Source organism: Mauremys reevesii, linkage group 3 (genome assembly GCF_016161935.1).
Source record: "Mauremys reevesii isolate NIE-2019 linkage group 3, ASM1616193v1, whole genome shotgun sequence".
Classification (NCBI taxonomy): domain Eukaryota; kingdom Metazoa; phylum Chordata; order Testudines; family Geoemydidae; genus Mauremys; species Mauremys reevesii.
The window spans coordinates 36,407,627-36,434,691 of NC_052625.1; the positions used below are offsets into that span (position 1 = coordinate 36,407,627).

General features: G+C 42.9%; 1 protein-coding gene across 2 annotated transcripts in view; it reads left to right on the forward strand.

Moving 5' to 3' along the window:
• The window catches only part of MTA3 (metastasis associated 1 family member 3), a 192,234-nt gene that overhangs the window by 42,409 nt on the left and 122,760 nt on the right, over nucleotides 1–27,065 (forward strand). For both annotated transcript variants that reach the window (XM_039532302.1, XM_039532301.1), the window contains 2 exons: nucleotides 7,742–7,805; nucleotides 8,818–8,935. In XM_039532302.1, coding sequence (XP_039388236.1) covers nucleotides 7,742–7,805; nucleotides 8,818–8,935 — 182 coding nt within the window. The remainder of the gene's footprint in view (nucleotides 1–7,741; nucleotides 7,806–8,817; nucleotides 8,936–27,065) is intronic.

The window sequence follows — 27,065 nt, forward strand, 5'->3', positions numbered from 1 at the left end:
GACATCTTCAGATTCAGGGGATGTGGACCCCGGAGGAGACAACGTTACACATAAATGCCAAGGAGCATTTGGTCTGGCTGGCCTGTGAGGTCCTCCTGGCGCACCTGTCGGGCAAAGTAGTGAGAGTCCTGATGGATAATATGGCCTCTACATCAACAGGCAAGGAGGAGCGCACTCATTAGGTCTCTGCCAAGAGGCTCTCCATCTTTGGGACTTCTGCATCGGCCACGGCATCCATCTGGAAACTGGTCACCTTCCTGGCATCAGGAATGCCCCAGAAGATCATCTTAGTAGGAACTTCTCCTCTCACCATGAGTGGTCTCTCCACCCTGCATGATCTTCCAGAGATGGGGAACTTTCCAAGTAGATCTGTTTGCCACCAGGCAAGACAGAAAGTGCCATGGGTTTTTCTTCCAGGAGAGCCTGAGCAAGGGCTCCCTCTCTGATGTCTTCCTCCTGTCGTGGGCCAAGGGTCTGATGTACGCGTTCCCTCCGATCCCTCTGGTCAGCCGGGTCCTAGTAAAGATCAAGAAGGACAAGGCACAGGTTATCATGATCGCCCCTGCGTGATCTTGCCAGCACTGGTTTGGCACGCTCATGAACATGGCAGTGGCCCTTCCCTGGCCCCTTCCCTACTGTCTGGACCTGCTGTCACAGGATCACGGTCAGCTCCTACACCCCAACCTCTATTCTCTACACCTCTCAGCGTGGATGCTCGGTGGTTGAACCCGAAGAAGTGTACCTGCTCGGAGGAGCTCCACCAGGTACTCCTGGGAAGTAGAAAGCCATCCACAATACTAACTTACCTGGCCAAGTGAATGAGGTTTTCTCACTGGGTGTCAGAGTGTGGCAATTCTCCCTCGCATTCTTCAGTGCAGTCCATCTTGGACTACTTACTGCAGCTCATGAACTAGGTGTCTGGCATATTCTTCCATCAGAGTGCACCTTGCAGCCATCTCCATGTTCCACCAGCCAATCCAAGGTCAGACACTCCTTTCTCATGACATGACTGTCAGGTTCCTGAGGGGCCTCGAGAGGTTTACGTGGAGGTATGGGCCCCTGTCCCGTAGTGGGACCTTAACCTGGTCCTCTCCAGGCTCACCGGCCCGCCTTTCAAGCCGCTGGGCTCCTGCTCCCTTTCCTACTTGTCTTGGGAGGTCGCTTTCCTGGTGGCGGTGATGTCGGTGAGACGAGTCTCGGAGATTAAGGCCTTGACCTCAGAACTGCCTTACACAGTGTTTTATAGGGACACGGTTCAGCTGCGGCCCCACCCAGCCTTCCTGCCGAAAGTGGTATCTTCCTTCCACATGAGTCAGGACATATTCCTGCCAGTGTTCTTTCACAAGCCGCACAAGACTGCTGAGGAGAGGCATCTGCACATGCTGAACGTCCGGAGGGCCTTGGCTTTTTACTTGGAACATACCAAGCCTTTCCGTAAATTGACCCAGCTCTTCATCACTATGGTGGATAGGATGAAGGGCCTTCTGGTTTCTTTGCAGAGGATTTCCAACTGGATAACCTCTTGCATAAAGACCTGTTATGAGCTAGCAAAGGTCCCACGGCTGCCAATCATCAGGGCCCATTGGACTAGAGCGCAGGCATCTTTGGTGGTTTTCCTGGCACACACCCCGATCCAGGACACCTGTCGAGCCGTGACGTGGTCCTCGGTCCACACGTTCACATCTCATGATGCTGTCACTCAGCAGGCCAGAGACGATGCTGGGTTTGGCAGAGCTGTATTACAATCTGCGCAGTTGTGAACTCCTATCCACTTCCACAGGAACTGCTGGAAGTCACCTAATGTGGAATGGACATGAGCAAGCACTCGAAGAAGAAAAGACAGTTACCTGTTCCAACGGTATTCTTCGAGATGTGTTGCTCATGTCCATTCCACAACCAGCCCTCCTTCCCCACTGTCAGAATTTCTGGCAGGAAGGAACTGAGGATGGGGGGAGCCGGTAGTGCCCCTTATACCGTGCCATGCGGGCACCACTCCAGAGGGCGCCAGAGCCGTTCTCCTATGGATACTGCTGAGGGAAAAACTTGTGGCACCGGTGCATGTGGCGAGCACACGCACCTAATGTGGAATGCACATGAGCAACACATCTCGAAGAACACCAGTTATGGAACAGGTAACTGCCTTTTCTGCTGGTATAGGAACACAGCCTCTCTGAATGACATTAGCTATGTGCACAGAACCCACCTTCTGTTGGCATAGCTGCCCCTACACTGGGGTTTTGTTGGCATACCTATATTGCTGTGGGGAAGGGGATAGCATTTTTTCCCCTGATTGACACAGTTATACCAGTATAAATTTTAAGTGTTGACGGGGCACAGAATGCAGACATGCTGGATTAGTGCCCCAACTCCTCACCCCTCATCCTTTTGTTGGCAGTTGAAATAACAGTATCAAACAGAAAGCTCAAACTAAGTTTCTTCATCAAACAAGGCCCTTCCTAAGGTTTCCTCCCATTACCTTTCAATCCTAGAATCTGGTTCCTTCAGCTTAGAGACCCACTGCAATTTCCCTTATGTCCAGAGTGGGGTTGTCTTGGTAAATCAGCAACAATCAGTCATCATTCCCAGGCAGGGTCCCAATATATACTGACAATGAAACTTTGCCACCTTGTTACAATTGAATTTAGCTCAATCGTTGCACATAGCAATGTGGAGGATCTTGAATTCGGTGAACACAACAGCATTTGAGTTCTCATCTATAATTCACCTGGATAGGACGTTTTACTGCTATTGAAATCTGTGTTCTCATTCATGCATATGGTTTATAATGTGTATCCAACTGACAGATAAATTACAAGTTTAATTGATTTGGTGGGAATGCAATTTTTATTGGACCAAAAGGGGCAATGAACTCTGAAAATCTTTAAATTCACGTTGTTCTTATCCAGAATATATCCAAATTGTATTAGGAAGCTCATGTGGAAGGGTACAGCACACAGGACTGCCTTTTCCATTCTTATGATTTGATTGATACTGTTTTGTTTCTTTTGTAATTTCTTGCTGTAATTTTTGTTTATGTACCTGCTGTTTCACGAGATCCTCATTAAAAGAAGATTCACATCCGATGGGCTGTTTTATTCATCAACTTAAAAAAAATAGTTTGTAAGGAGTAATAAAACAGGATTTGACTGGAGCCTTCTAGGAAGAAATGGTTTTAAAAGTAAAGGGCTCTGAAACAAGGGATTTTAAAAGAAAAGAGGTATTAATGTGGATTTCATTTAAGTCAAGCATTTTTTATTTTAAAAAGCTATGGTCTCCTGGATGTATTGGTTTTTGTGGAATGTTTGACAAAAGTACATTATTGATTGTTGTAAGAAACAAGTTAAGAGATGGTTACCAAGATAATGGCAAATTAAATTTTCTACTCAAGTAGTGATTAATTTCCTACTAGATCAGTAAAACATTTTTGAATAGAATGTTTTTATCAGGATGAAATATGGTGGTAGAACATTTTCACCAAATATTTGTAAACTGTACGTTTTACTGTATTTTGATTAGTTATCAACCTGTCTTTCTTGGTTAAAATAGTTCCCACTTACTATCAGAATAGTGCTTGTACCACCATCAGTAGTACTAAACATTGCTTGCAAAAAGTCTCTGGATCCTATCAGTGTAATAAAACGTTTGACCATTTAAATTATCCAACTGGTATGTCCATATGTAATTAATTTTTAAAAGTAATTTGGACAGAATTTTTCAGTGGCTCATAGGAAACAGGTGATAATATGTGACCTACAGAAGCACTCAAAATGTATATACCCTTAGAGTGGTGGTGTTTCTCTCTGTTCTTCTTTTGGTCCTCAAAGGCTTTACAGATGCATAGTTTCTGCCATTTGGGGGTATACTTAGGTTATGATTTTGGTTTCATGGTAGCTTTTCTTGGATGTGCATTTAGGTGAATTAAGAAACTTTATACCCATGACCAGTGTGAATATTAACTAGTTCTTAATGCTCATTTCTGTTCTTAAGAGAGAACTTCGTTTTCATGAAAATTAAATTGTAAATCAGCATAAAAGTCAACTTCATCACCAGTACTGAGAGTGGGCCTGAAGGTTTCACTTGCACATCTTTTGAGAGACTAGAGAGTCTTCCTTCTCTTTTCATATAAGAACAAGATTTGCCTGATTCTTCTGGTGTTAAAAACAAATCTGAGAACGTCCCATATTGATTAAATAGGTCAAAGCCTTCCAAGGCTGAAATATTTCTTGAAATTAAGTTTTCTTAAAACAGAGGGGCCATCTCATGCTATTTGTTTTAATCAGATCCTCCCACTGAAATCAGTCGAACTGATGAAGTTGTATAGTCAAGGATTACAGCTAGATTATAGTGGAAGGGAGACAGCCTCACATCTGAATACTGGCCAGACAATACTGCTTTTATTAGCAATTAAACTTTGCCCATAGTTTCTCACTGTATTTGGAATGTTCTCCATAAATTTAAGCATTCAAGTTGTCTTTCTAACTTGTTCTTAAAAGTAAAATGTTTCTGATTATAGGTAATTATTTCCATTTTAATTTTATTTGTCATTTGAAACCTCTGTACTTGACAAATTAGTCGTTAACAGAGGAAACTAACATGCATAATAGATTTGAGATTTGGATCAAATTAAAGGTATATTGGAAGTATTGGAGAGAAATGGGAAAATACAGTTAGGTTAAATGAGTCTCTTGCCTTATCTTCGTTTCTTCATTTAATTCCAGTTCTGTGTTTGTAAAGTTTTATTTTGAAGTTAAAATGAATTGATACCATTATCTGGGATTTGAATTGCTCTGTCTTACCTATTACCAAGCAACAGATACTGTACAGTTCCCTTTGGAACTTGATCCACTGAAGTCAGTAGGAGGCACTCAGCATCTTGCAGCAATAGGTTAAGTAGACTTGATAATAGAGACTGGTGCTGCACTCTTTAAAATCAGTGGGAGCAGGATAAGACCCATGGAGACTAGAAACTTCATTTTGGAGTCTGAGGTCATGTATGTGCTTGAAGTTTTGAAAGCAATTTGTAGCAGTTACATCAGCTTGTGTTTGTTATAGAATGACTGTGGTGGTGGCGGCAGAGCGAGAAACCACACACCCCTGTATGGTTTGATAGACCACAATGCAAACTTAATTGGAAAAATCAGTAATTAGGTTTTGGTGCCTTTTGAAATCATTGCAGTTACTAAATGTTAGCGTAAATGTAACCATAATAGAGAGTTTAATTAAATCATCCAGTCTCAGTGGTTGCCCCATTCTTTTCTTCTACAGACTTGCAGCTGGGTTGTGAGGTTTTCTTCTCAGCCTTGTGCAGAATGCATCATCCTAATAGTCTTGTGTTAAAGGGGAAAATAAAGTATGTTCTATATCAACTATAACTTCGAACTGCTGAAATGTGGGGACAGGCATAGGCCTCAAATTTCAGAAGCAAGTTTTAAGGAATCAGAAAAGTAAAAAAATGCTGTTTGTTTGTTTGTTTGTTTGTTTGTTTGTAGTTTTGTTCATTGGTCTCAAAGGTTCAGTGAGTTCACATAAGAATCCAAGCTTTTGGGTGCTTAACTGAACAGAGTCTCCAAATATTTGTTAGCTGCTTCTAGTGCTATTAAAAAAATAGATTTAAAGAATATTGTGGGTGTGAGAGAAAGGGTGTATATCTTGTGGGAGGTGGTGAGCTGAGCTAAGAAGTATTTGGCTCTGGAGAAGGTTTACTTTGTGCTTCCTACTCAAGGCTGCACTGGAGTAGTCTCTCTGCCAGGCTCTGTGTTGTGAATCTTTCCCTGTGCCCTGCTCTGTTACATTTTTTATTTTATTATATTACTGTAGGCTCCATCCACAGCCTTAAGCTAATGCAATTAGCTCTTCCCTTTTAGCCCTCAAGGAGTTCCTTTTTTGGGGAAGCAATGTTTTGGTTTCTTACTGGGCATATGGCAAGGCACCTCAGTTTCTGTGTGTTATTCATGCTGTTAGAGCATATTTTAAAAAGCCTCACGTACTGACGTATCCATTGTGGACCATGTTCTAATAAAAACCAGAAATCTTAGGAAGAATTAGGGGAGTACTATCATTTCGGTCTTTACTAATATTTTTATCATGGCATGTGAAGAAAATTTTCTGTTTGCTTAGATTTTTAGATATAATTCTTGTTTAAACTAGGAGATAAAGTTTCATGTAGACTGGTCTTTGAGGGTGGAATAGGTGTGTATGTGTGTGTTGGAGAAGCAGTTTCCTGGTAACCCCTGCACAAATCTAACAATCATATAATGTTCCTCCAACGATAACTTCAATGTGGTGGCATAGGCGCCGACTCTGTGGGTGCTCCGGGGCTGGAGCACCCATGAGGAAAAATTGGTGGGTGCTCTGCACCCACCAGCAGCTCCCCATCCCGCCCCCCTGCTTCTGTTCCACCTCTGCCTCCTTCCCTGAGCTTGCCGCCGGGTCTTCTCTCCCTCCCAGCGCTTGTGCCGCAAAACAGCTGTTTCGCATAGGAAACCTGTGAGGGAGAGGGGGAACGTGGTGTGCTTGGGGGAGGAGATGGGGGTGGAGATTTGGGGAGGGGTCCAGAAGGGGCATGGAGGGGTGGAGTCGGGGCGGGGCCAGAGGCGTGAGCACTCACCAGCTCAGAAAAAAGTTGGCGCCTGTGTATGGTGGGTGCTTCTAGTTGAGCACTATCTTATAGGCCCCTATTAGCTGACCCATAGAACATATTTTACTTCATAAGCTTAGTAGGTATTAATTGGTGTGAAATATTGTATTGCAAAAAGGTGAGGAAGCATGAAGAGAGTAACTCAGAACTAATTTTAGAAAGCGCTTGCTGATTTATGTATCATCACAGTAAACATTTTCTTTTGTAGTACCGTACTTAGAGATACAGATGATGTAGTAGCAGCAGCAGCAACAGGTGGAAGTTCCTGTAGTATTCCGTTGTTAACGGCACATCGCTGGCATTTTGCTAATGGATCCTAGTGTGTGTATTTACATCCTGTTAGCTTCCCTTTGCTGTGTAGGAAAATTGAAGTTACCAGAGCATATATCAAACACTTGAATACGTTATTTAAAAAAACCTGAATTTATTTGCTGTTGGTGTGTTTTCTGCAGTTATTCTGGAATTGAGCAGGGATTTAGTAACTAAAATACAAATTAGATTTATGGTAAGAGAGGAAGCCCTCTGAAAAATCTTGGAATTTGATAACTTATCATAAAATGAAGTTCAAACAAACATACTTTGAATTGGCTTTAAGCAAATCCTGTGAAAACATGAATCTTTCAAAGTGCTTCACAAAATTGGTGGAGTTACAGTATGAATTTTACCTACCTTTGTTAATTTTCCTCAACTGTTAACCCACCTTTCCACTTTTGTATATAAAGTAATTAGTCTGTTATGTGTTTGCATTTCTCTTGAATTTATGTTTATTTCGTTGTATTTACTGTTCGCTTTGGGGTTTGTTTTTCTATCATTGCTCTTCTATCATTCCACTAAAGCTTTGATCCCACATCTTGTAGACTATTGCTTATATATACTTTTGAGCGCTTAGATCAGCATAAACTGTTCAGTTTGTTCTTTTTACACTCATTTTTGTTTAAAAATGTGGCAATATACATTTTTACTATATTTTCAAACTAAAAACGGAAACCTTAACTGTAAAATGTATTTTCTTTAAAATTGTGTACCTTTTATATCTATATCTATATACCTTAAAAAAATTATTAGCTTTAAAAAAAATTTACCAGCTCTTTTTTGTTTGTATAGGGGAAAATGCAGTGTTGCACTTCTGAATGAGACAGAATCTGTGTTGTCATATCTTGATAAAGAGGTAACACACATCACTAAATCTTTTGTTTACTTAGACTCCATAGATCCCAATATTTATCTTCTGATATTTATAGTAGGATTTTAGTAAATGCATACAATTAAAAAAAATTCAGTATTGAATGTCTTGTTAGAGATTGGTGAAAATACCTCCTAATTTTATAAGTATTATGGATTAAAGTAATTTAATACATTGTATTTTCTCTCTCTCTATTATTATAGTCAACTAAATAGTTATTGTCACCTGAACATAAAAATTAAAATATATACTTCATTCAGATGTGTTAGGTGCTTTTTTAAAAAGTAGCTTAAAATATTATTATAAAACCTTGAACATAAAAAGCCTTTTTCAATGGTTTTAGTTATTTTAATATTGGGCAAACACTTTTTTGGTTTGAAATCAGTATGAGTTCATTTTCATAGTTGTGTACCAGCACCATTAATGGTTTGTAAGCATGGCTCTAAAAATATTGCTTAGCTGCTACTCCAGTCAGCAGAGGTAAAGGGCACACCAGTGCTTTTTTGTGTAGGTCTTATTCAAAAATTAATGGTGTTTTGGGCTTAGTTGTAATTTGTAAAAATCTATATGAGAGGGTAATTAATTAAAGGGGAAAAAAGTAAAATTCAGAAAATAGATTCCATCAGACATACCAAATTTTGGGGATAAGTAGCTGATCATTGTACCTTCAATGTTGTACATACACTCTTATGAAATATCTTCCAAATACTTTTATTCATTATACGAGACTCTGAATAAGCCATTTAAACAGGGAGACAATATTAAATTTACTTAAATCTGTATTCACTAAAATGGAAATTAATATATTTTGTAGGCTTTCTATTTGCCTGTCTTGCACCCTAAAAGGGAGCTCGAAAGGTCAGTACAAGTGAATTTGATATTGAAAGAGTAGAGTTTCTTTTTTGTGTTTGTAATTTTTAAATGAAAGAAGTTTGTAGATTTAAAGTAAAATGAAACAGTTGAATTAATATTATTGCAAATATCTTTTCCTTTTTAGGATACTTTTTTTTATTCGCTGGTATATGATCCATCACTGAAAACACTTTTAGCAGACAAAGGAGAAATCAGAGTGGGACCTAGATATCAAGCAGATGTACCAGACATGCTTGCTGAAGGTAAATATTTGTTGGCCTTTGAATGTTAAAATAAAAAAAAATCAACATATAACATTATTATTTCTATTGACTTGCAAAGGTGAGATAGGCACATTCCAAAACAGAAATATCTTGGTTCCCTATCGTGAGGAACAGAAAAAACTACATTAGATATAATGGGGCACCAAAAGAGGGTTCATTGGGTAACCAATGAATGGACTTTATGACCCAGTGAGGTTTTGTGCATCATGATATAATTAAGAAGATTTTTTTTTAATTGACCATTTGTTTGGTTCAGTTGGCTAATTTCAGGTAGGCCTCACAGGAAAAAGTGTCTTAAGGACACACATTATAGACACTATAAAGCAACAACAATACAAAAGAAAAATGTGTGCTCTCCTAAAAAGGCTTTGCATGCTGAACGCATGACCTCCTCTTGTTAATTATCAACTTACACCAAGGTTAAGGTGGTATTTACTATTTCTTTTCTGTTTTGTAGCAGGGTTGAAATAAACATTTCTTCCCTAGAACATCTTGAAAATCATAGGTCCTCTTACCTTGCTCATGTAGTTGGAATTTTTAAGATTTCTATTAATCTTTTGTTACACATAAACTTTATTTTTTTAATATGAATTTTACATATGGTATATATTTAAAGCTGATTTGTACTGTGATGGGTGTGAACTGTTTGCCATCTATTTTTAGTGCACATATATTGGCTTTGGAAATGTTATGAACAGTCTTTGTTACCAAGTTTTATGTTCTGATTAGAGTGGTAATAAAGGAAGCAGTTTTCTTGAGGAATGGCTAAGATATAAATATTATTTCCTAACAATCTTGGGTGTTGTTTATTTCTTGATAAGGGAAGCACTTTTATGAAATTCATACCAGTAGCACAAAGTCAATGGGAGTTTCGAGTGCACATGAAAGATAGAACTGCACCCTTAATGGAATGTTAAAGTGCTCTTTTATTCCTGTCAAGTGTGCTGCTTGTTTTGTTTGTTTTAAAAACTAGTATTGTTCAAAGTTTGTCTAATGAACTGTGTAATGGAAGAATGATTTTTTTCAATAAGAGAGGTAGACTGATTTATTATAGATGCAGTGTGGCAGATCACTGCATTGTTATTCTGATTATGTTATTTATTAGCTACTTGACAAGGTAAGGTAGTCATGGAAAAACTTTTTCAGTGTTGTTTGTGAAGAATATAGGCTTGCTACAAACATGACTGGAATATGATACAATGGACCTGATGTAGGGAACCAAATAATTTGTTTATTCTATAAAGATTCATATGATGAAAGAGAATGTTTACTAAGGATGTAAATAGAGAGGGACTGTGACATTTTTGGGTACAGGGCTAATTACTCCCACTTCTTACAGCATGAGAGAACCTTGTCTGTGCTCACGGGTGGAAACTTGCCCAAAACAACTGACTGTTGGCAATATCAGTGCCCCATTCCAGGTTTCACAAGCCCTGTTCTTTCCCTCTGCAGGCTAGTAGTTTGCACAGCCCAGCCCTTAGGCTCCCTAAATGAGGCAAAATCAGTGGAGAGAGTTAGCCCCAGAGTTCTGCTCTGGCCCTGGGGCATAGGCCTCTCCAACCTGTCTGTACACTCCACTTTCTTATACTTGAGTCCCTCGACTGCTGGGCATTCGCAGTGCAAGCAGATTTGCTGCCTCTGGAAGCAGTGTCCTCAGTTCATTAGCTTCACCTCAGTTCAACACTCTTCTTAGCCCACAGCACTTAGGGCTTGTCAGCACTTAGGGCTTGTCTACACATACAGCGCTACAGTGGTGCAGTTGCAGTGTGTGGAAGCCAGTAAATAATTAACAAGGATTTGAAGAGATCTTAATGAATGTTAGTTAGCAAGAGTCAGGCCATACTGTAACCTTAATGACGTAAGACTTGTAGGAGCAAAGATAGTTCCTGTCCTGTCGCCTCGCACTATGTAGAAAGTTATTATGACCTTGCAATCACTAACCAAAATGCAGGCTTGCTTTTCTTAGGATTGAGACAAATAAGATAAGCCTTTTTGCTATGTATAAACAAAATGTTGTTGTTGCTTTTTACTGTCTGTATTATTGCTAGAAATTGTCTGTAAAAGGTATAAAGGCTTGCTGTGATTGTTTACCAGTTGAGAGACCTGTCCAGGACCCTGTGTCCTATGGCACTCTCTCCCTCCATGGTAATTACTGGAGAAATAATAAAGTATTTGATTTTGCTGCATCCAAACAAAAAAGTGAGAACTGAGTTTTTCTTCGACAATTTGGGGGCTCGTCCGGGATGGCAACACCCACGGACCCACAGACAACTACTACGGATCATTCCCCTTCGAACCCCATGGCGCCACATGAGAGGTATGAGACCTTTTGAAATCTCTATTGGGGTATCGGAGGAGGATTTTCCCTGAGGACGTCTGTCTCTCTGTTGGGCTCACGCCATCTGAACTTATTGACTGTGCAGCAGGATCAGATGCAAAGTGGTATTGGGGAGAGCCCCCATAGGTTAGTTTATAGCAGTACTGGGAACTGCTGAGTTGGCCAAGGAAATGCATAAGGTAATGCATAAGGTAATGCATAGGTAAATGCATTAGAATACACCGGTGCTGAGGGTTTTTACCCTCAAGAGGGGGGTTCATACCGCCTCATGGTATTGTGGTCGGTTTACCGCCCAAGAGGGGGTTGTCATACCGCCATGTATCCGACCAGGTAAAGATGCATCATGGTTTAAAAAAAAAAAAAAAGATAAAAAGGTTGAAAAAAGGAAGAAAAAGAGGCCTTGGTGTGTGTGTGTGTACACCAGTGTGAGTGGCTGTTACCGGGCTAGCCCAGTAACTAGTGGATCTTTAGGAGATCCGACCCACGGTGGGCTGACTCAGCCTGGCATAGTCCGGCGAGGAAGCTGCCTGGGTCTAGGAGTGTGTGAACCCATCTTCCCTCCCCTTTCCTTGTGAGTCTCTCCTGTGTGAGTGGAAAATGGGTAAGGGACTGTCTAAATATTCCACCTCACCCCCTAAGGGTGCCCCAGCATATTACATGTACGTACATTATGGTCCTAAAACCTGCAGGTATTTAAATGATTGGAATCTGTATACGCGTGACAAGTGCTTAGTGATTGAAGATCCCATTTACGCCGACGGGAGAGCTACTTGATGAGGTAATCAAGTAGCTCTTGATGAGCTTACCTTGATGAGGTAATCCACCTCATCAAGAGGCAGTAGCTGTGTCGATAGGAGAAGCCCTCCTGTTGACATAGCACTGTCTACACCAGGAGTTTGTTTGGTATAACTGCATCGCTCATGGGTGTGGATTTATGTGATATAGTTATACCAACATAAATCTGTAGTGCAGACCAAGCCTTAGTCATGTCTATAGTAAAACCAAATAGAAGTCTAGTTGACAAAGCTTAAGATAAAAATCCAAATAGAAGCACCTATAAGGATTGGAAGCATATGGTTACAGATCAAAGAAGAATATAAAATGCAATCTAGAGCCCATACTTATTAACAAATTCCTTTTCTGTCTGATAAGGTATTACTTACCCAATGGTCAGTCAATACAGCACTTGTCCAGTTGACAACTTCATGGTTTGACTTTACAACCGTAAAAGAGTTCTTTTAACATAGGTTTTTGTATGGCTCTTATATCTGGGGCCCTACCAAATTCTCAGTCATGAAAAACACATCATGGACTGTGAAATCCGGTCTCCCCCCATGAAATGTGGTCTTTTGTGTGCTTTTACCCGATACTATACAGATTTCACAGGGGAAACCAGCGTTTCTCAAATTGGGGGTCCCGACCCAAAAGGGAGTTGCACGGGAATCGCAGTATTGCCACCCTTACTTCTGCGCTGCTTCAGAGCTGGGTGGTTGGAAAATGGCGGCTGTTGGTTGGGCACCCAGCTCTGAAGGCAGCGCTGCTGTCAGCAGCCATGCAGAAGTAAGGGTGACAGTACCATACCACGCCACCCTTACTTCTGCATTACTGCTGGCGGCGGCTCTGTCTTCAGAGCTGGGCTCCCAGCCAGCAGTCGCTGCTCTCCAGCTGCCCAGCTCTGAGGGCAGCGCTGCTGCAAGCAGCAGTGCAGAAGTATGAGTAGCAGTACTGCAACCTCCCCCACAATCCCTTTTTGGTGAGGACCCTACAATTACAACACCTTGACATTTCAGATTTAAGTTGCCGAAATCATGAAATTTACTATTTTAAAAATCCTATGACCGTGAAATTGACCAAAATGGACCGTGAATTTGGTCGGGCCCTACTTATATCTACTGTTGCGAATTGAAATTTAAAAAAACAGAGCATTGATGTGTCATTGTCAGAATTTAATATATGTATTTGCACCCATTAATTTTAAAAAAAGCTTAGAGACTTTATGGTTAGGGGAGTATATAGAATGTATGTATAAGGAAGTATTGAAGCAAGGGGGGAAAATGTATTATAATGGTCACCTAGTAGTGACCATTAAGGTTTCTTTGTGACTTTGGTTATAAATATATTTTCATGTCTCCATAACTTTCTAAACAGTTCTTCTTTTGGGTTAAAAATATTTATTCTTAGCCTCATCTCAAGGGAATTTTTCCCCCCAATTTTGAGCAAACTCTGTTCACCAACTATACAGCTGTATTGGGGTGGACAAATATTATTTTGAATGGTAAAATAACAAACTAACTCTTCAAGATCCTTTGTTCACATTAATTTGATACGTGGGGTTTCAAAATTCAAAATTTCTATGTGGCTAGTCCCCACTAAGAACTTATTATTGCTAATTTCAAAAGATCAATACATCAGAGATAGATTGTTTACAGTATACTCATTTTAAATCTTTGTAGTATGTATTTTCTCTAGAATTTTTGCTGACATTAGGAGCTAGGATATTGTCTGCTGGACAGTAGGTATGTTCCAGTCTGTTGGAGTTGGATTGGATCCTAAAATAGTATAGTAGATAATATCTATTTAGTAGATTAAAGCCTATGTAGTAACTTTTCTTCCTACAGAAGCTTTCTTTAGAGCTGAAGGTTTTTCTAAAATTAAATTCCTTAACATTAAAAAAGCTTTTGTGGTGCTTATAAGCTCTATGGGTCAAACTGGCTCCACTGCAATTCCCATTGAGTTCCTTGGAGCCAGGATTTCACTGTGTGTTACAAGCCTTGCTCTTGCAGATCTTGTTAATCCCAGAAGTATAGTGGATGATGAGATCTTCAGGTTGTCATGTAGGCAAGAATTAGTCCATCAGTATTCCTGGAGGACAAGGGGGCCAAATATATCCCCCGATTCTTTGTGCTAACCTCCGAGTGGCATAAGAACACATCTCAGCTGTCAGAGTGCCTCTGCATGTGACCTGGTACCATTTTCTGAATTATAACAAAATTGATACCTGTGGAGTAGGAGCTAGAGCACTGGATTGGGATTCAGGAGATCTGGATTTTATTCCTAGTTGTGCTACTGGGTGATATTGAACAAGTCATTTCGCTTCTCTGTGCCTCAGTTTCCTCATCTATAAAATGGGGATAATGCTACTGACCTCCTTCTGTAAGGCTCTTTGGAATCTACTGATGAAAAATGCTGTGTATGAGCTAGGGTTATTTTAACAACTAGGATTCTCATTCACAGAATGGAATCTGAAAAAAGCTGGTTGAATAGCATTTATGGAATAAAATAGTAAGTCTTGTAAAGATGGGATCTTGTGAAAACTTGTGAGTCTCGAAATAGCAATTCAGTCCTACATTTTCAAAAGTGTCTAATGATTGTGGATGCCCAACTTGTGACAAATTAGGCTCTTTTAAAGTTTCAGAAAGTCCTGAGCACCCACCCTGTAAAAATCAGGTCTCTTTAAAGTGTCATGCTGGACACCCAAAAATCGAGGCATCAAAAATCAGTGGTCACTTCTGAAAAATTTAGGCCTTAGATAATCTAGTCATACTATGCAGTAAATTCAGAATGTTAGTAACTTCATACAGATCCAGTATGTAGGGGGCAGTTCAGAATAAAAGTAGAGGAAAAATACCTTCTTTACAAGTCACCAGTAGACAGAAGTTTTAAGAAATCCTCCCATACCTTATATTAAGAAAAGAAAAATATTAATGACATGCACCATCGGTTTGTTTTGAATGGTTACTGTCATAAAAATCTGAACGAAAGCACTGAAAGCATGCTAATTCAGATTCGCTTTCAGAAGGCTGGTCACAAAGTGGATGTTAAATGGAAAAGTTCTTTGAATTGTGAAATGTCTAAGCGTATTCTGTAAGAACCAAATTATTTTGCTATAAACATAATGATGGCTTCTATTAGGTTTGTAAACTGAAAATTCAGATTTTTATTATACCAAATGAAGATTTACATTGTGTTTGCCTCCAGTGTTTTACATTTTTTCAGTGGCCTATTCAGGCACAAAAAATGAGTTGACGCCTGTCTCTGTACTATGGATATTGATTTTGTTTCCCTTGAAATTAACTTTTTTTCTTCCCCAGATAATATAAATCAGCAAAATCCAGAAACACTTTAAATAGCACACAAACCAAAGATCTGATTGTACTTCCTAGACTTTCTTTTATGGTTAAATTAGATTCACTTGTGCTGGACCCTACTCTCTTCCCATTTTGTTTTTAGTAAACGTCAGGAACAAGTCATGGCGTCTGTGATTTTTTCTTTATTTCCCGTGACTGGTCCGTGACTTTTACTAAAAATATCCATGACAAAATCATAGCCTTACTGATCAGTAATAAACATTCCTTGTCTGGCGATTCCCCTCTGAAGTGGATGGGGTTCAGCCCTCCCAAAAAAACTAACAAAAAACTAGAAGCTCTGTACCCAGCATTTATTTTCTACTGCAAAACCAAAGTATGTGTACATATTGTCAGGAAATAAAACCCCAACTTGTTTCCAGATTCCAAACGGTTACTATTATAAAAAGTATAACTTTTTTTTTATAATTGTGAAAAGAAAATAAATGTCCCCTGTGCCCTGTAAGGGTAAGTTTACACGGCAGCTGGAGGTGTCGTGTCCCACTTGGCTACACATACACTTGCTAGTTCTGGTCAAGCTAGTGCGCTAAAAATAGTAGTGTGGCCGCAGCGAATTGATCTAGCAACCCAAATATGTACCTCAGACTAACCCATGACTAGCTGGAGCCGGTGCTCATGCTGCTGCAGCCACACTGCTATTTTTATTGTGCTAGCTAGGTTAGTGCATGTACATCTGCCTGAGCAGGGAATTACACTTCCCAGCCGCAGTGTAGGCATACAGGTAGTTACATATTAAGGACCAGATCCTGAGTTGAGAATCACAGGAGTTATGCTCCTGTGACTGTTGGATTCTTACTGTAGGATTGAGGCAGAGGTCAACTGAGGAATCACTGTTCCTTTAGTATTTATTATTCATATATCCCCAAGTGCTTTCCTCTAATAAAACTTCAATAAAATGCTTGATGTTAGAAAGAGTCTTAACTGGTGAATGATTTCCCCTGGGTTCCCAGCTAGACAAGAATTACAGTAGTCCGTTGGTAGAGCGAAAACATGACCTAGTTAACTTTTGACATCGGCACACAAAAAAATAGATTTGATTCTGCTAATGACATTTTTTGTGGGGAATTACTGGGAAAAGCCCTTGATAATGTTCCACTGCAACTCCTTCTAACTCACTGGTCCTCAAACTTTTCACGGTCGTGCCCCTTCCTTCCCCCCCCGAGCTGGGGCCAGGAGCAGGGCTGTGGTTCCCAGGGGAAGGGGAGGGGCACGGACAGGGGGCTGAGGCTGGGGCTGCATCTGGGGGCGTGGCTGGGGCTGGGAGCAGAGCCGGGACGGGGTGCGGGGCTGAGGCAGAGGCCAGGAGCGGAAGCTGTGGCCAGGCCATGATTGGGGGCCAAGGCTGGGGGTGAGGCTGGAGCAGAGCCAGGGGTGGGGCTGGAGCGGAGCTGGGAGTGGAACAGGGCTGGGTAGCACTCCCTTGCTGCCCCCCATAGGGGCTGTCCAGGGCCCTGCTCCACCCCCCCAAATGTTCCTCCATAGCCCCCTGGGCGGGGTGCGCTCCACAGTTTGGGGACCATTGTTCTAACTACATGTAACTGCAGTCTGGATTCTTTTTCTGTTGTATCTTCCACACTGAGGATGTCCCAGCAGAATTTGGCTAGGACAAGATCCAGGCCAATGAAAACTGGGGTCAAATGCTTTATTTTGCTGCTTTTTTAACACTGGGGGGAGGGAGGAAATACCATATTTTCCTGTGATGGCACAACACTGAGTTTGCAATACTCTTCCTCCTTTAAGGCCTTGTCTCTTTCCAAAGTTGCCCTTCTGTGGTTTGAAACACAGAATGGACACTCTTCATTCAGTTTAAGCCAGTCCTATTACACTGCCTGTTCTTAAAGTTGTCTGACACTTCCAGGTATAAAACCCTCTTTTCAGTTGCAATAACTTTGCTAAATTATAACTGTTTGGGCTGAAATTTTCCAGGCTTGGTTGTCTGCCTCAGGCTGCATTTTTTTCTGGAAAATTTCAGCCAGAACAGTTCAGTTGTTTCTAAGAATGAGATTAGTGAAAAATACGTTGTTTTTCCCATGTTTAAAAATTCTGATGACCTTTTTTTTGAAAAACAAAAAACATGCTTTGGAATAGGGACTTGAAATTTGGCGAGGGGGTGGCCTTTGTGTGAGGGATGTGCCTTTTGTGTCTCTGTGAAAAGCTGTCTAAATTTGGCCAAGTTTTATAAACCTTCAAAAAATCACGACTTGCACATGCTCAGTAAAGACTTGCTAGGGTTTCACAGCTAAAAACTGCAAGAATTCCATCTGCACTAGGCATCCTCCACTCAGGGCTGAACATGACTTTCCCTGCAATTGCAGCTCTGAACTGCTGTGAGCCAGACTAGGGCTGGTCACCAGAATAGAAGGCAAGAGAGCCTGTCTCTCCTGTGGTGCCCCTGCTGGCAGCCAGGCATGTGGACAAGAGCTGGAACTGGGGTTGGGGAGCAGTAGTTTGGGACAAGAGACTGGAAGAATTTTTTCGGGGAGGGACACACACAACTGGGATTGGAGGTTGGCAGGAATTGGGAGGAGACTGGGACTGGCTGGGCAAGGGGACTGGGACTGGGAGCTGGAGAGGGAAATAGGGAATGGAGATTATGTGGAGAAAATGATGGGAGCTAGTGGGACAAGAGTAGGCCTGGAAACCATTGGGGCAGGGGGAAGGATGTGGGAGCAGATCTGACAAGCCACTGGATAAGGAGACTGGGGACAAGCAGCGGGGATGGGTAGGAAAGCGAGTTGGGCGAAGAGACTGGGGTGGAGAAGCTGGAAGTGTGTTGGGGAGAGTTTGAAGTGGACAGGACAGAAGGGGTCAAATTTGGGGAATGGACAGAAGAGTCTGGGCCCAGCTGAGCACACTCCATTGCAGAGGCTGGAATGGAAACCATCGTTTCTGAGTCTCACCATTCCTCTGCTGTCAGCACATACTTGTGAAGGGCAATGGCAAAGGGTGTTATTCCCCTCTGGTGCTGGTCGAAACAAAGGATGATAACCTAATGCTGCTATCAGCTACTTTGTTATCTCAAGTGGGATAGGTTTGTGTGATGGATCCACCCCTGCTGATTATCCTTGTGGGCACCAATAGGATGCCACGTGGTGGAATTTCTGATTTTTCAGTCTGCCTTTAAAAAAAAAATGAAGGACTTATACACAAAAACTATGTTAAAAAACATTATTATTAACGTTGCAATGTCAAGCACTGAAATGTTAGAAAATGCCAAAATTAAGGTTGCCTGTGCATCCTTGTGCATGTGCAGTATGATGCAGTCTTTCATTACATACTTCTTTTTTTTTTACACAATGCCCCTGCCTCATTCAGTGCACAGGATGGACCTGCTCTGGGGATAAATCTGGTTTCTGTACAGGACTCCTGCTTCATTTGTTGCAGAAGTTGGAAGCTGTGTAGTGAATGAGGCGGGGGACTGCAGGAAGAGAAGGGACAGTCTCATGGCGAAAACAGTTGAATGCTGCCCTGGCGAACTGGATTCTATTCCTGGCTGCCACAGAGTTCCTATGCAATGCTAGTTAAGCAACTAGTCAAATTTTTCAAAGGTTGTAATTATTTATTCTTCGTTTTCTGGGTGTTTGACTTGAGAGCCTGGGGTCTGATTTGCAGGAGTTCAGAGCACTCATAGCTGCAACTGAAGCTGGGAACTGTTCTTTGATCATATAAAATGCGATATAAGGCTAAATACTGTGAAAAATCAGGTTCTAGATGTCTCAAATTGGAGGTCCAGAGCAGGGCTGGGTTTAGGAAGTGCAGGGCCCAATTTGAATAGTTTCGACGGGCAGGGATGACTCACTCGGCAGCGCTCCGGGTCTTCACTCCGGGTCTTCCGTGGCACTGAAGGACCCACCGCCGAAGATCTGGAGCTAGTGAAGGACCCACTGCTGAGGTGCCGCCGGGTGAGTAAAAATTAAAAAGGCGCCTAAGTTAGGTGCTCTTCTTTAGGGTGCAGGGCCCTCTTAAGCGCAGGGCCCGATTCGGGGGAATGGGCCTAAAGCCGGCCCTGGTCCAGAGTTAGTGGATACTTTTGACCATAACCTCACTGTGCCCGAGTTGCCAGTCTGTAAAATGGTGATAATATGGGTCCCTCATCTCATCTCATCCCTCTTAAAATATATGCATTAATACATATGAAGCACTCATATCTATAAGTGATGAGTTCCATAAAAAAGTTCATGAGGAAATAATTCTGTATTCAGAGCAAAGTTTGAATAGTGTGCCGTAAATAAAACCTAGGCCACTCACTGGACAAGGGGAAAACAAAACAATGAATAGTGCTCATTAAGCAAGCACTGTCCATTCTGTAGACTAAATGAGGCCGAAGCCTTGTAGAATAAATACACAGTCTGTGGGGAAAAAATATGTAATCATGTAATTAAAGACTGTATCATAAAGGAGACACACAAGAAGGAGGAATTAAGACTGCACAGGCAACCTTAATTCTTGCATTTCCTTGATTTTTTGCAACAATAATAACGTTCTTTTAATTTTTTTTTGTGCTATATCAGTTTAGCTTAAGTCGGTTCCTTACTGAATTAAGCTAAAGTAATATAAACCAGGTTTAAGTCCGATTAAAAGTGCCTGCACTGATTTTTGCACTGGTTTAGCTAAATCAATTTGAAATAACACCTTTAGTTTAACAAGTGTTACTTTGGATCTTGACTACTCCTCAATTAAGCCTTTCTTTCAACAGCATCTTACAACTTAGGCTATGAACTAAGGAGAGAAGCTACTGTCCATTTTTGTCAGGAGGGGATGCTACAGTATCAGTGTGAGGCAGACCCTCCCTTTCCCCCAGAGCTGAGTGTCACATTCAGTGCTCCCAACTCACTCTGGTCTGGGACCGAGAGACTGACCTTTTAAACGCTAAACCAGGGATCGGCAACCTTTCGGACATGGTTTGCCGAGTCTTCATTTATTCACTCTAATTTAAGGTTTCGCGTGCTAGCAATACATTTTACCGTTTTTAGAAGGTCTCTTTCTATAAGTCTATAATATATAACTAAACGATTGTTGTATGTAAAGTAAATACGTTTTTTAAAATGTTTAAGAAGCTTCCTTTAAAATTAAATTAAAATGCAGAGCCCTCCAGACCGGTGGTCAGGACCCAAGCAGTGTGAGTGCCACTGAAAATCAGCTTGTGTGCTGCCTTTGGCATGCGTGCCATAGGTTGCCTACCCCTGCTGTAAACTCTTGTCTCCTGGGAAGCAGTGCAATGCGTGATTGAGCTAATTTTCTGGCCTTATTTCTGGGCTAATGGAAAGTTGTTTGATGACATCACTAATAGTATTCTGATGAGAAGTCTGCAGTAGCAGCCAATAGGGAGTGCATTTGTAGGGAGATGCATAGAAACCTTGAGTAGGAGGAGACAAATGGTTGAGTGGCTCTAGCACCCACAAAGAGCCTCAGTTTACTTATAACTGCACAGTGCATTATTCCATTACCACGGTAATAATATTTCTTACAGAACATAAAATGTAGGTGCTTCCTCGCCCAAAGCCAAAATAAAAAGGCTTTGGACAGAAGAACAGTGCAGAGGTTGGGACAGACAGTATCCTCTTTCCCCCAACCCAGAAGCAAGGTGTCAGGTGCTTGCATATCTGGACTGTTGTTCTGTGTACAGCCCATGGTCTTAGCAGAGGTCATGCCTGATATGGTTTGCATTTGGTGTGTGGGGCTATTCTGCCTGAGCAGTTTGCTGACCTGTTGGCCAGGCCTCCATTACTTTTCTGAGCTTACCACAGCTGTTGCTATAAGATCCCAAAGGGAGAGCTGTTGCAGAAATTTGTTTGCAGGCCCTGCTCTTCAGCCCGCCCAATCATGGTACTGTATATTTATAAAACAAATTATATGTATTTGCTGATGTTTATCAGTTCTTAGGAGTTTGGGTTCTTATTTATCCTAAAGTCAACAACTTTTTTTAATGCATGACTGGCAGGTTCAACTGCTGCAGCTTTAGGAAAGCGGTATGTTTTAAACTAACTGCTGGTTTGCGCTAGAGAGATCAACATTATCATTTATTTTGCTTAAATTGTTGAATAATGACACTAGTTGCATTCAAAGCAATTTATAAACATTATCGCATTAATCTTCACAATGGTGGTGTTATCCCCATTTTACAGATAGGAAAGTAAAGCACCAGAGAGGTTAAGTGACTTCCCTCAGGTCTACAGAGTCAGTGGCAGAGCCCAATTAGAATGATACTGCAAATGGATTCTACCCCTCTGTATCTATCTAAAAATACAAATAAAATACGAAAAATTCTAATGTGACAATCAGCATCTCTTGGGAGCAGCGACAATAAAGGTGTAATGGTACTGTATAAAAAACTGGCTGCTATAGCCTGTAGTGCACTTCAGGATCCACGTCTGTTTGGAACTCTGAGGAGGCAGGCTAGGATGGAAAGGAAAGGCTCTTGCATAGCTCCAGGACAGAGGTCATAATTTAGGATTATACTCGGGAATCAGAGAAATTGCAAGAATATGAGTAATAAAGTTGAAGTGCTGTCATCAATCTGAAATGTACAACAAATCCACGCGTGGGAGGTTTCTCCTCCCTTTTACTTCTCAGTGATGGGAAAAACCCTTCCCTCAACACCTTTCCCTGTCCAGTCTCCTGTGCACCCTCCCTGGCACTGCCCCTTGCTCTGCTTTATCTTCCTAAATCCCTCTCTGCCAAGCTCCCTGCCCACCACCTTTGCCCAACTCCTTCCCATGGGCCTTGATACCTGCCAGGCCTGTTCCCTGCACTGGGCTCAATTCCCTGTGTTACTCTCTTCCCAGTACGCTGTCGATGTTCCTGTCAGCTCAGCTCAGCTTCCTCGCCAGCAGGCTGTTCCTGTCTGCCTGAGACCCTGCCCTGACCTAAGCCATGCAGTGGGGAGAGTGCGGTTGGCTGGAGAGGAGAGGCACATATTATCCTGGATCCTTGCCCCTTGTCTCCATGCTTAGCTCACCTTTGTATATCCCCCTCCAGTGCAGGCAGCTGCTGCTACCAAGACACCTTCCTGCTGCTCCACCTGCCCACTCGGGCTGCAGCATTCCTGCTCTGCACAGGTAGGGAGCAGCTTCTCTCTGCAGGAGCTGGCAAGCCCCATCGCAGCCCCTGTTGGGATGGTCAGAACTGCAGTCCAGTCCTAGCTGACGAGGCTACCAACAGTAGCATCTAGTGGCAGCTGCAGCACTGGCTACAGCTCACACAGAAACCCTGGGCTACTAGGGGAAAAATGTGTAAATGGTGCCTCTCTTGGTGCATGCCCAAGCCTCGCCAGGGAGGTGAGCCCCACAGTTTGAGAACTCCCACTTCATCAAAAAGACCATTTTTTCCCTCTGTCCTGATGTTAGAAGATGGCTGGTGGCGTACTTATTTTTGCAATGTGGGAGAATCAGGGAGCAAAACCACAACTATAAATATATTTGAACAGGATGGATTGATTTAAATCAAAGTGAGAAATCACTGATTTTAGTTGTGACAGCAGGCTATGGTACAGAATTCAGATTTTTCACGATTTGATTCTTCATTAATTATCAGTCTTCCACATCTGCCACTTGAGTCTTAAGAGATTCTATTGAGTCTGTTAAGAAAAACAGACCTTCAGTTACATAAATGGAGCATGATGTTGTGCTCTTCCAGCCACTGTCTCTTGAATTAGTCATTCTCAGTTACCTTTATGCAAAGTAAATGCAAAAGCTTGGGTTAATGGAATATAAAGTTAAAATGCATAAGAATTACAAAATGCAAAGATTGGGATTAAAATGGCAATGTTAACTTCCCCACAGTGCATTCAGTGTGTATATCTCTAACCAATAATCAAAAATACAACCTATGCACCGTGCGACTGAGTTAATACTGCAATTGCCATAATTGAACCATTTCTGTGTCTCACCTACATTAGAAAGGTGAAGAATCTTGCATCTGAAGAAGTGGGTATTCACCCACGAAAGCTCATGCTGCAAAACGTCTGTTAGTCTATAAGGTGCCACAGGATTCTTTGTTGCTTTTACAGATCCAGACTAACACGGCTACCCCTCTGATACTTGACTACATTAGAAAATTAGGTTTACATTAGAAAAATCCACACCCTGAGCCATGTAGTTAAATTGACCTAAATCCAGGGGTGAAAGTAACTTAAAGGACTTACCGGTACGCTGGAGTCCTGAGCGGGGGCGTGGCCTCAACTGGAAGAGGCGTGGCCTCAACCGGAAGAGACGGGGCCTTTCATGATTTAAAGACCCTGGGGCTCCGGCTGTGGCTGGGAACCCCAGGGCTTTTAAATCACCCTAGAGTTACCAGCTGCAGAGGCGGCTGGGAGCCCCGGGGCTTGGGGGCGAATTAAAGGCCCCAGGGCTCTGGCTGCCGCGGAGCTCTGGGCCCTTTAAATGGGCGGCAGGGCTCGGGAGCCCTGCGCCGGAGCCCTGCTGCCGCTGGGATAGCAGCGGCAGGGCTCTCGTGGTGATTTAAAGGGCACAGGGCTCTTACCGGCTCGTACTGACTTACTTTCACCTCTGCCTAAATCCCTGTGTAGAAAGTGCTAGATTGATGGAAGAATTCTTCTGTTGACCTAGCTACTGCCTCTCAGGGAGGTGGATAACCTATGCCGATGGGAGCTCCCGTCAGCATAGGTGGTGTCTACACTGAAGAGTTACAGTGGTGCAGCTGTACCGCTCTAGTGTTTTTAAATGTAAACAAGCCCTCTGTGAAATTCTGTGCTGCACCTAAGAGGTGTGGCACACAACTCATGGCTTAGGAGGAGGGAGTTTGAGCTGGCATTAAACCAGCTGTACAGTTTACTAATCCTGGAATGCTCGGGGACTGGAGATGCCCCTGGTATCACGTAAACTATCTTGTGAGCTTACCTAACTTATGGCAGTTTTCTACAGCTGCTCTATGGGCTTAGGATTGCCAACCTTCTAATTGCAGAAAACTGAACACTCCTGCCCTGAGGCCTCACCCCCGTCCTGCCCCTTCTCTGGGGCCCCACCCCCATTCACTCCATACCCCATCTCTCAATCACGCACTCACTTTCACCACGCTGGGGCAGAGGGTTGGAGTACAGGAGGGAGTGAGGGCCCCGGCTGGAGATGAGGGGTTTGGGGTGCAGGAGGGGGCTCCAGGCTGGGGGAAGAGGGCTTTGGGGTGCAGGCAGATGCTCTGGGCTTGGGCCAGAAATGAGGGTTTCATGGTGTGGGAGGAGGCCCCATGCTGGGGCAGCGGGTTGGGGTGAGGGGTGTGGGCTCCAGATGGCGCTGACACTCATGTGGCTTCTGGGAAGTGGCAACATGTTCCTCCGGTTCCTAGGTGGAAAGGTGGCCAGGGGGCTCCACGCGCTGCCCCTGCCCACAGGCGCCATCCCTGCAGCTCCCATTGGCCACGGTTCACAGACAATGGGAGCTGTGGAGCCAGTGTAGGGGCCAGCATCTGCGGGCGGGGGCAGCATGTGGATCCTCCCTGGCTGCCCCTCCACCTAGGAGCCGGACACGCCGGCTGCTTCCCAGGAGCCACGCAGAGCCAGGCAGGGAGCCTGCCTGCTCTGCTGTGCCGCCAACTGGATTTTTAATGGGCCGGTCAGCTGTGCTGATTGGAGTAGCCAGGTTCCCTTTTTCGACTGGCTGGTTCGGTCGAAACCCGGACATCTGGCAACCCTATATGGGCTGCAGTGCTGCCTGTAATCTCTTCCACACTCTTCCATAGCCATCGGCATGTCTCCTGTGCAAGGAGTTTCCACAGTGCCTCCTTTTCCTCAAGCTTGAATTCTGGGACTTTTAGAACTCCTGTATGCCACTCTGGCCCTTTTAGCCAGGGCTTGGGTGGGGGAGGGGAAGGGAAGGTGAGGCTCTCGCTCTCAGTCCACAGAACCAAACAGATGGAATATAATTAGACTAAGCCACAGAGACACGGTCAAGAAGCCCATCTGATGGTAGGAACCTGGTCTACCCTGGTCTAAGTAACTACTGAATAACAGACATTAAAGACCATGGCCGGTTATTCATCATTATCTGTATCAATGAGAAAATGTGTTCTTTAGGAGAGACATACTTCGGAGCTTCGGTTTTTTGAGGAACAAAATAATAAAAGCATCAAAAGCCCCAGTGTAAAAGCCAGCAATCTCCCCAGTGTAAAAGCCAGCAATCTCCCCAGTGTAAAAGCCAGCAATCTCCCTTGTACTTCTGAAAATATTCAAAGTAAGAAAGGATTAGAAAATATTCAAAGTAAGTAGTATGTTTTGCTCAGGTAGTTACACTTTCACTACTGGATTTCTTGAGGGCAACCCTTTTTTAAATTGATGCAGCTGTAACAGCTGAATGATTAGAAAAGAAGACAGAGATTGGGAAAGTTCTAACTACTGCTTCTTTCAGCTGTTGAAAAAGCTTTTTTCTAAGTAATTTTTTAAAAAACATTAAAACTTGGCTCTTCTCTAGAAGAGAAGAGGGTATTTGGGAGAAACCACTCTCATTGTCTCCGTGCCACCTCATATTCCATGTCACATGATCAGTTGTGAGAACAATATTAATTTTAATGGACTGACAGATTAGGCCTGATCTGCAAAACTTGGATTCAAACCTACTAATGTTTGGGAGTTTTGTGAATCTAGGGTTTTAGGTTGGGCAGTTTAGACAGCTGAGAAGACAGGTATGAAGTTCAGCTGTGAATGTCTTTTTGGATTCTGAACACCATGAAAGTTGCTTGGATTAAAGCAGAGGTTCTCAGACTTTGAGCTGGAACTCCAAAGGGGCTCAGGTTACAGGTCCCTTGTCTGGCGCTGAAGCCCTTGGGGTTTAACTTTGTTTCCCCCCTCCCAACCCCCCCGCACCCGGGTGGTGAGGCTTTGGCTTTTGCCCTCCAGTTCAGGGCGGCAGGGCTCGGGCAGGCTCAGGCTTTGATCTCCTTCCTGGGGTAATAGTAATTTTTGTTGTCAGAAGGGGGTCGTACTGCAGTGAAGTTTGAGAATCCCTGGACTAAAGGTTTTGGTTTGAGCCTGGCTCATGTAAATGAAAAGCTCAGTTTTGAGTTGCTTGGGGGCAAATAAAAAAATAGATTATTTGATTTCACAATTCTTAATGCTATTGTGTCTCATATTAGCAGGCTCAGTTTAAAGAATGTTGGGGCCCTGTGCACTATAGAAATGCTCCCCCTCCCCCTCCAAACACGCCTCCTTAAACTAGACAGAGCATGTGATATAAAAGATAATTCCCATGTTAGGCAAAACTTCCTCAGAGGGTTCCACCCTCTCCTCCTCCCCCTCTAGAACAGAGGTTCTCAACTAGTGTGTGTGTGTGTGTGTGGGGGGGGTGTCCCTGACTTTCTGGGAGGATGTGGTGAGCCATCTGATAGTTTGGTGGTTAGGATGGGAGGAGGTAAGTGCCAGGCTGCACCACTTGTTCAGGTTTGGCCCAGCTGCCCTTCCATCATGACATGGAGTTGGCAGAGCGAGTAAGTGACATTCTGTTCTGGTGTGTAGGGCTGCAGTGCCACTCGTTTTTTTCCCCACTGGTCCCTGTGCAAGTGCACTGAGTGCATATTGGTTAATCCAAGCCTGCCTGTTAGGAGCAGCATTGCTAAATTAATTTGAAAAGTACCCCAGTTAGACAGATAGTTGCGGGAGTTATGTCATCCAGTATTTAAA